General features: G+C 43.2%; 1 protein-coding gene across 2 annotated transcripts; it reads left to right on the top strand.

Moving 5' to 3' along the window:
- The first annotated feature begins 1,458 nt into the window (after positions 1–1,458).
- On the top strand, positions 1,459–7,894 carry LOC136485789 (disease resistance protein Pik-2-like). 2 transcript variants are annotated; one of them, XM_066482627.1, is made up of 3 exons: positions 1,459–2,674; positions 5,728–7,442; positions 7,517–7,664. In XM_066482627.1, exons 1-3 carry the CDS (start codon positions 1,725–1,727, stop codon positions 7,528–7,530), a joined length of 2,679 nt encoding a protein of 892 aa, XP_066338724.1. In that variant the 5' UTR covers positions 1,459–1,724; the 3' UTR covers positions 7,531–7,664. The 2 variants fall into 2 exon arrangements, with proteins under 2 accessions (XP_066338724.1, XP_066338723.1); XM_066482626.1 differs by having other exon boundaries at positions 5,728–7,894.
- Positions 7,895–10,191: the final 2,297 nt, after the last annotated feature.

The raw sequence follows: 10,191 nt of genomic DNA, 5'->3' as shown, positions 1-10,191 counted from the left end.
AGATGTTTAGGGTTTTTTAGATATATAATTTTGGACAGCACTAGCACCCGGACATTCGGACGCCCGCACCAGCGCCTACTACACACACAGAGGCGAGGCCCGCTCGTGCCACTCCCCCACGCTTCCCTGCTTCCCACGCCCCTCCACGCCTGCTGCGCCGCTCCTCTCCATGCACGGCGCCCAGCAGCTGCAGCAGGTGGCTTACATTGCAACATGCATGACACCCCTTATCCACTTTTGAAACATCCAAATAAAAAATAATTGCAACATACATACGCAACAACTGAAACATACGTCTAAAACACATGCAAAAACACATGAAAAACACTTGAAAAAACAACAGAAACATTCGAAACATGCATCTGAAATACAATAAAAAAAACACATGAAAAACACTTGAAAAATAATTGCGAACATATGCAACATCCAGATAAAACATTTGCAACATATGTGTGAAACATATGAAACATCTAGATAAACACACTTGAAACATACGTCTGGAAAAAAATAGATCAAACATTGGGAACAGACACTTGCAGCATATGTGTACAATCATTGCAATATATGCAGCATCTCGATCTACTTTTGCAACATTCCCATGAAACATCTGAAACACTTGAAACTTGCACTTGCAACATGGGAGAGACCTGGGCCGGGCAATTCCGACCTTCGGGGTCGCAGCCAGTGCCGCGTGAGCACCACCACCACGACCATCATCGCTAGTAGCACCGGGCTTGGCTCGCCCAGGTGGACGGCGCGCGCAACAGGCGGGACTGAGCGACGCAGGATGGGCGCGAGGTGGAGTGGGCGCTCGGCGTCTGGATAGGAAGGCCGCGGCCGGAGAAGGCCGCCGCGTTGGAGAAGCCAGCGGCGGGTAGGCGGCGCGGTGGATGCTCCCACGGCGGTCGCATGTGTGGCAGTGGAGAAAGGAAATATCGCTGTGTTTTTTATTTTTTAGAGAAACTACATCGTACTGACGGTGGAGCGGAGGAGGCCTATTGGGCCCGATCATTGGGTAGGCCCGGGAACGAGCCGCCCGGACGGAACACGCCTGGACGGACGCCCGTGGGCGAGCATTATCATATAATTTGGTCCACGCGCTTAGATATATACACTATGTATAAATATACAGTAAAAGGAATGGATGTAGAAAAGTCAAAACATCTTATAATTTGGAGCGTAAGGAGTAATTCACAACATGCATCATATTATAAAGAGCGAGGGTGGCTCTGAAGAATACGCAAAAGAAAAATGCAGTTGAAGGAAAGCGAGATTCTTACTAAAATGACTCTCCAACGATGATTTGGAGAGTAAATTTTAGCAAGATGAGTGAAGATGCTCTAATCTGCCGTGGTTCCTCTCCAATCCAAAATATATACTATATATTTATATGTATCATTGTTACTAAAAACACATGTGAGCACATTGGCCTGTTGAGCATAATACAAGGGAGCAGCTGGCACACAGCTCCCCTCATCATTAAAGAGTCTCTCCGTTGCCCAGATACCCCTCCATTCTCCGGCCGATTATTCCGATTAAGCTGCGCCACTGCCGCTTGCTCTTCCATCGCCTGACTCTGGCTTCCCCGCCGCTCACTGCCATCCATACATCACCGACGACTCCACTAGTCCACTACTGCTCTTCCACCCTGTATTGACGACGACAGCCGGCGGTGCCCCTCCCGTGCGCCGCGAGCAGCCGGCCCCTGAGGCAAGGGCAAGGCCATGGAGCTGGCCGTCGGGGCGTCGGAGGCGACGCTCAAGTCCCTGCTGAGCAAGCTCGGGAGCCTCCTCTCCGAGGAGTACGCCCTGATCCGGGGCGTCCGCGGCGACATCCAGTTCATCAACGACGAGCTGGCCAGCATGCAGGCGTTCCTGAGCAACCTGAGCAAGAGCGACGAGAGCGGGCACGACGACCAGACGGAGGACTGGATGAAGCAGGTGCGCGACGTCGCCTACGACATCGAGGACTGCATCGACGACTTCGCCCACAGCCTCCGCCCGGACCCGCGCGGCACCGGCTGGGTCACCGCCACCAAAAAGGCCCTGTACGAGATCCGGACGTGGCGGCCCCGCCGCGCCATCGCCGCGCAGGTCGTCGAGCTCAAGAGCCGCGCGCAGCAGGTCGGCGAGCGCCGCGTCCGGTACGGCGTCCGTGACCCGGAGCCCGGCAAGGGCAACGGCGGCCTGGCTGGCCTGACGGAGCACCATGCCGCCGAGCACCAGCATGTCGCCCGGCAGCTCGTGCGCGTGAAGCCGCCGGTGGGGAAGGATGTGCCGGATCTCGAGAGCTGGATGAGCTTTGACGAGAAGAGAAAGAAGCAGGGCGTGCTGTCCATCGTCGGGTTCGGTGGTGTGGGGAAGACCACCATCGCCATGGCGCTGTATAAGAAGTTTGGGCCTGAGTTCCAGTGCCGAGCGATGGTCACCGTGTCGCAGAACTCGGATCTTGAGGTAGTCCTCATGAGTCTTGTCAGCCAGGTCAGGCCGCCGCCCAACAATGGGGAACGGCAAGGCAAAGACAGCTCCATGGACAAGAAGATTCCAGTTACCAGAAGCATATTGAGCCGACGACTTAGGCTGCCGTGCGGAAAGGATGGGGAGGATGGTAACGCTGGGCTGCAAAAGCATGGACAGATACAAGCGGAGCTGAAGAAATACCTCGAGCAAAATAGGTACGGTATAGTAGATTCTAGATTTATTATAATTCCTCTACTTTGGATATTAATTGTCACACACATAAATCCGACTCTTTCATGGTACACATATTACTTCAACCACGGAGCCTTGCTTACCAAAATCAGTACACAGTTCTTCTAGTAAAACAAATATATTCGTATCAAAGCATTTTATTATTTAGGTATATTTAGTTAATGTTTATCGACTCCTTTTGAATTATTGCTATTACTATTATTCAGATCTCCAAAGTAGCCTCCACAATAATCCGCATAAGATTTGCTGAAAAAAAGTAAATCCTAAACATTTCTCATAAGAACTATGAACATCTATCCATAAATTTGTACTCCCTCCATCCTTTTTCACTGTCATTGTCACTTCCGAACGAACAAAACTTTAACAAAATATATACAAGAAAATATTAATATTTATGGTACAAAATTAGTATCATTGGATAGATCATTGAATCTATTTTCATAATAAACTTATTTAAAAATATAAATGTTGCTAATATTTTCTACAAATCGAGTGAAACTTAAGGAAGTTTAACCAGCATGAATACTGTAGTAACACTTGAAAAGGGAGAGGGAGTAAACCATAACAAACATTCATAAAGTACCTAAGATATGCCGCTGTACTAGCGTCACAGCGTGAGGAGCATCTAGTAGCTAGAGTTCCGTCAAGGACAAAGAATACAATGAACTAGAATCAAATAGCTCGGTACAAAATTCCTAGTGTATTCCATTAGTTTTCAGGTAACTAAAATGTTGATGAAAAGACAAAAGAATGAACCGTGTTTCCAGGTACACCGAATGTCCACCCCTGTGCTGTACTAGTGGCTTTAATCTTCTTAGGCTAGCTTACACTGTTTCCCTTCACCTGTGGTAACTCTAGGGCATGTTTGATAGAGCTCCAGCTTCAACGCCAAAATAGTTTTCCTAATGAAACAACTTTTCCTGGCTATAAGTCACTGATTATAAAAACAATTGGTAAAATAGTTTCTGCTAGTTGTTGAAAAGGGTAAAATGTCCATAATACCTTTATTTTTTTTCTTTTCTTCTCTCTCCTTATCTTCTCCCACTCCCGAAACCAATATAGGTCCGCACCGCACATGGCAGATCTCCTGTTCTGTTCTTCCTCTTGCCATGCCTCCACCGGCCGCTGCCATAGACTCACCCCTACCCTCCCTGACGGCGCTATGCCACCAGTGTCATCCCGACCGGTGCTGCGCCCCCAGCATTTCCTCATCCAGTGCTGCAAGGACATGCTGTCCCCTGCCCATGCCGGTCCTAGCTTGTCTCGACTCTCGTGCCGCACCGCCATCGTCTCAATCCTCCCCTCCCCCATGGAGCTGCGCCACTGGCGTCTCCCCAACCCATGTTGCGCTGCCATCTCACTGGCCCATGCCGCGTCGTCGGCTCGGCTCTTGTGCCGCACCTCTATCATCTGGATCCCCTCTCCCTAGTCCAGCCTGTGAAGAAAATCAGACATCGACACCACGCAAGGCCCACGGGATCGAGAGGAAGCCGCGAGAAGCTATTATTTCCGGCCCCTCTCTCTCATCGCGATTTAGAGCTAATTTGGTGGAGCGGAGCGGCAGGATGGCGTTTGATTGCGGCTCACGTGGAGCTTCTCACGGAGCACTACGAAACATGCCCCTAGTTTTACCGAACCTTTCAGAGTTGTGTCTCTTAGTCTTTTTCTTACATTGTCCTATTGTATTGCGGTCTCTTGTCTTTTGTATGTTCTAGTTTGATCAAACTTTGTTCCAGCACTAGTGTCTTACCTACAATAATTCCTAGGACCTACTAAAACATATAACTGGAAACCATGATAGTCCCAGTGACTATTTTTCATTCAATCACCAAATCTCAAGACATGGCCCATATATAATGGCCATCTTAGCTGTGAAGTCATATTTACCATACAATAAACATATAAGTTGCTAACTGGCAGGAATGTTTTCTTATATGTAATATGGATATTAAAACTTTTTTAATTAAGAGTTTAGTTGTAAGTGCTACAATTTTTAGAATACTGTATGAAACACTCATTGTTTTATGACATCTATCTTGGGGCGATTCCACGTAACATGGCTATCTATATATCACTAATGCAATTAAGGGTACGTTTTAAAACATAAAATCTTTGATGCAAAAGAAAAAAAATGAAAGATTGGAGTCGAGAATAACAACTACAAAGAGCTTTATGTTTTCCTTACGAAAGTAGGTTTTATTTTCAAGATAACCACATCGAGTTAATACAAGCATTTTGAAAACTAGTCCTGGCCTCTACAAGAAACATAGACTAAAAAAAGCTAGGAATACATATATTTTAACGATTATTAGCCCATAAGTTAATTATATTGCCACCCATATTCTTGGGAAAGAAATGCCATGGCGACCTATGCCAACTATTATGGTTTTGAATATAAATTGAAACATAGTTATACATGTCAATAATTAAAACCTAAAAAGGGCACATAATGGAGTGAGAAAAATAAGTCATTTGATTAGTTGGGACCATAAACTTATCAACAAAACTTTCAATGCTTTGTGACTAATGGCGGAGCATGGTTTGATGGGCTAGTGTGGGTTAATTTCAACATGGTATTAGTTTCCAGTTCAACAAAAGTCTAAAGGAAACCATGGGAAAATCCTTTGCAAGGAGCATGTATAACAAGTATAGCAAATTTGTTATATGCCATCCGAAGTTACAAATTCCCTTCATTGCAATTATTTTTTTTGCGCAACATTCATTTGTTCAGCTGAAAAATGTGACATTGATAGTGATGGCATATAAGGCATGAAAAAACCGAAATATAAATGTCAATGAAGGTAAAATATAATTTTCATTGCCATATAAACGATGAAAAAGTCTAGATGAATGGCAACAGAGGGAAGTTATAATTTTCAGTGGCATAAAAAAGATGTATACAACTTTGGATGGCATTGAAAGAATTTTCTTGCCCTAAAGAAACATTAGTTAGATAACATACATGGAATTAGATGTTAACAGTTCTCATGTATTTTTGTTTTTTATATCGTTGTAGGTACTTACTGTTGATTGATGATGTTTGGTCATCATCTAGTTGGCTTTATATCAAGAAATGTATTCCTGAAAATGATAAAGGAAGCAGAATAATAATCACCACAAGAATTCAAGCTGTCGCAACGACATGCTCTTCTCGCAAAGATCAAGACCGTGTTCATCCAGTTGATGTTCTTAATGAGAAAGAAGCCAAAGAATTGTTCCAAAACACTTTGAATGAGTGCAAGCATGCCGTAAATAAACAACTAAGTCATAACCAAGTTCCACACAGAGTCTGGGAAATGTGTGGTGGCTTGCCATTGGCCATAGTTACTATGGCTGGTCTCGTGGCATCTAAGCTGCATATGGTCCAAAAGGATTGGATTAAGGTTTGTGATTCTCTGTTTCCAGAGTCACAAGTATGCCGTAAGCCAGAGGAATTTATGAGGATAATCAATCATTGCTATAATGATTTGGATAGTGATCTCAAGACTTGCTCTCTATATCTAAGCATATTCCCAAAGGGACGCAAAATCAGTAGGAAGAGGCTTACCAGAAGATGGATAGCCGAGGGCTTTGTCAGTGAGAAGCAGGGCTTGAGTGTCGAGGATGTTGCAGAGACATGCTTTAATCAGCTCATTCAAAGGAAGATAATAATGCCTATTGAGCACAACAACAATGGCAGGGTGAAGAGTTGCCAGGTCCATGATATGGTTCTGGAGTACCTAATTTCAAAGGCAGCTGAAGAGGATTTCATCACTGTGATAGGTAGCCACTGGTCCATGCCAATGCATAGCAACAAGGTCCGTAGGCTTTCGGTCCACAACAGTGACTCCAACCGTGCAAAGCATGTGCATAGCATGAACCTGTCCCATGTTCGGTCACTAACAGTGTTGGAGAGCCTTGACAAACTGCATTTCAAATCATTCAAAACAGCAATTGTGCAAGTATTAGATCTCGAAGGTTGTAGAGGTTTCAGGGAGAGCCATGTCAAGGTCTCAGACATATGTGAAATGATTCTGCTAAAGTATTTGAGCCTCCGAAGAACAGACATAAAGAATCTTCCTCAGAATATTCACAAGCTCAAGTATTTGGAGACTCTAGATATAAGAGAGACAGAAGTTCAGGAGTTACCTGCAACTACAGGACAGCTGGAACGAATAAAGAACATACTTGGTGGTGATAAGAGAACAAGGAAGACATTGAAACTTCCTAAAGAGCTCAAGGGAACAATGAAAACGTTGTGCATATTGTCTGGAATTGAGATTGCAGATGGATCAACCACAGCTGCATCAGACCTCAGTTACTTTACGGGGCTAAGGAAGTTGGCAATTTACAAGATTCACAAGAGTGAAGAAATATTCAAAGATTTACTCTCCTCTATCCAGTATCTTAGTGGTTATTCTCTGCAAACTCTTGTAATTGATGATGAGTCATCTGAGTTCCTGAAGACTCTGGACACAATGTCATCCTATCCAATAGACCTGACTGCTCTTGAGCTGTCAGGAAGGTTTCTTAAACTCCCAAAGTGGATGGACAAGCTCAATGATCTAGTCAAGTTGACACTTTCGGCAACAGTCCTCAGGACAGATACTTTACAGCTACTTAGCCGTCTAGGTTCACTGTTTTCCCTCACATTTTCAATTAGTGAAAAGCAGGATCCTTCTTTCGCAGCCATTCTTCAGAAAAATAAGTCTGATTCAGGAGGAGACATATTTGTTCCGGCAGGAGGATTCAGTAAGCTTCGTCTGCTTCGCATAATTATTCCTTTTCTTCCATCTCTTAACTTTGCAAAGAATGCAACACCACAGCTGGAAAGGATTGAACTGCACTTCAAAAGATTGGAAGGTCTACATGGCATGGACAAACTTGGAACGAACCGTTATGATGTCTTATTAACCATTGATGGCCAAGCAAGTGGGCTTACAAAGTTGATAGTAGACAGTTTGAAGAAACCAACATCTGATCAGTACTCCCTCATTGTTAACGAGCATCATACTTGATTGGACATCATGTTATCCATCTAATATTACCTTGTTATATGCCAACTGTAGTTATGAACTCATTTTTTATGTTACTTGTGTGGAGGTCCACAGAGCCTCATGCTTTATTGCCTCGGATCATTTTATGCTTAAATGCTGTTGTCACTTGTAGTTGTGCACTAAAACTATTCATCCTAATTGTATCTTATTAGCCTGCCAACCTGTTCTCCAACATAATTAGTCTTATGTCACATATAAATATTAAGTTTCTTACATGAACTTTGTATGTAAAACTAATAAAATTTTATTATGTTTACTTTTCTCTTTTCATTCCCTAACACATACCACTATTATAATAATCTTAGGAGACACTGGATTTTAGTTTCAGAGTCGGACCTCAGCATCTCATGTTTCAGAAATCCAATGACCATGGCCTGCCTTTGGAACCTATTTTCAGATGCAGGCCATTGTTGTCACAAAAAATATTCAGAACTTATTCATTTGACCATAGGTGAATATAAACTTTATATCAAAACTACAGAGCTCAACATGATCTAACAATTTTATAATAAACAAGATAATTAGAGGCCAAATTATTTGTTTTTGTTCTAGTGTTATGAAATTTAAATATTTGAATTTTTCAAATGAGGTCAGATTCTGACGTGGTCTATACTGAAATTGAAGCTATTGATGTGTTATACAACATTGTTGTTGACAAAACTTTGATTTTAGATTGTTTAAAGGATCAATTATTTGTTGTTGATGACAGTGATCGTCGGTATCACACATAAGACATATATGGCGTTTGGCCCCCTAGACAAGGTTGGGTTGGGCTGACTACTCAGACTCCTGGGACATCTCACCAACGTGCTATATTAGGCGTAGCCAATGTATCGTTCTTGTTGTAACCGACTAGGAAACAAATTTATAAACCGATCGGGCTATGATTCGATCTGTATCTCTACCCTCAGACTATTTAAGGAGGGTTAGGGAGCCCTGAGTGCACCCCGAAACTCTTGATGCCCAACGCATACCATCATATGGCACATAAGCAATATAAGCATCATCAAACACTGGATGTAGGGCACCCCGCCCGAAACCAGTATAAACCTTTATGTCTCGTGTACTACCCTCTAGATCTATTATATGTAATACACCACATAATTATTGTAGGTGGTAATTAAAAACAACGATAGTTAGCGCACTAGATAGGGGCTCTTTCATGTATATTAACCTAAACAGATCTAGACGAATTCCATCAGTAGCTTCGCCATCAACTCAGTGGGGTGCCCATTACTTGATGTTCCATGGAGACACTCAGGGTTCCCTCTTAGGCTAGTTAGTTTCTTGAAATTGAGGTTTATTGTGAAAACCTCAATCTGCGAGATAAATCCTTCAATTAGTGTTGAAGCCCATACCTTTTTGGAAAGTTCACATGCAATTTCCTTTACCATGAGCTAGTCAAGATGATTTGGACCAAGTTTTATATTTTTGGAGGTGATTTAAAGTAGTTCTGGAATTTTTTGGATCAAGTTCCTTGTTTTGTGGAAAACATAGTCATCCAGTTAAACATAACCTGGTTTTTGCAATTTGTCATTTTTGTGGAGATCTCCTAGTGATTGATTCATCTTGTTATTGTAAAGCCTTATTTCAAATTTCACAATTTTTGGGAGATTGTTTGAATGGACTTTTCCTTTTTCTCCAAAACCATCTCAGGCTGAAATATACGAAAACATGCATATGGTCATCCTGCTTGGAAATAGGGTGATTCGATTTTCACTATGTTTCGGTGTTTTTTCGTTCTTTGCTCATTTAGCTTCCTCGCCATGCTTCTAGTCTCGTTCCTAAGGCCAATAGGTACATTATCACTACGTGATTTTGGCAAGAGGTAGAAGAGAGAAGTGTTTGGTTAGAAGTGGGATATATGCCAAGTTCTTTCTCTGTGAAAATTTTTGATTGGCTCCAATTAACCCCATCTGGTTATCTGTTCCAGTCCTTCAGTTAGCAATATGGTTAAGTAGGGGTAGGCGTTAGTCTCATGTGACCCAGTCTCTTTATAAAATAGAGAGGGCTGCACATGTAACACAGGGAGAACTGAGAGGCAACGCAACCACATAGCTATAAGCTCACAAGGGGGTGCCAATGGCTTTGGTGGGTGCCCTGAGCAGCCAGTGTCACGGATTCAGGGAGGAGCACCTAGCTATAATCATACCCTGGGGATGTAGGCTTTTTGCCAAACCTCGTTACCAAATCTTGGGTCTCTGGTGTTTTATGTGATCTCCCGTGAGCACCGCCTAGGTATAGATCAAATCAATTGCTTCCGGTTAGTTGCAGGTGTCACAACACAAATGGAAACTAAACTGGACATTTGGCAGAAGGAGATTGGCTACCAGTTCACATATTTGCATAGACATCACATTATGCGATACGTTGATCACTTGACACACTGATCATTTTTTTCCTGGTGAAAACTCATGCACTGCACCTGTGGCGATTCTGGGACT

Source organism: Miscanthus floridulus, chromosome 10, assembly GCF_019320115.1.
Source record: "Miscanthus floridulus cultivar M001 chromosome 10, ASM1932011v1, whole genome shotgun sequence".
Lineage (NCBI taxonomy): Eukaryota > Viridiplantae > Streptophyta > Magnoliopsida > Poales > Poaceae > Miscanthus > Miscanthus floridulus.
This window is presented reverse-complemented; position numbering and strand designations above follow the sequence as displayed.

What these genes read in the sequence shown, in the direction of transcription:
- LOC136485789 (XM_066482626.1), top strand. Translation starts at nt 1,725, where the DNA reads ATGGAGCTGGCCGTCGGGGCGTCGGAGGCGACGCTCAAGTCCCTGCTG. An exon ending in AAATACCTCGAGCAAAATAG is followed by an intron (nt 2,675 to 5,727) that starts GTACGGTATAGT and finishes ATATCGTTGTAG; the next exon opens with GTACTTACTGTTGATTGATG.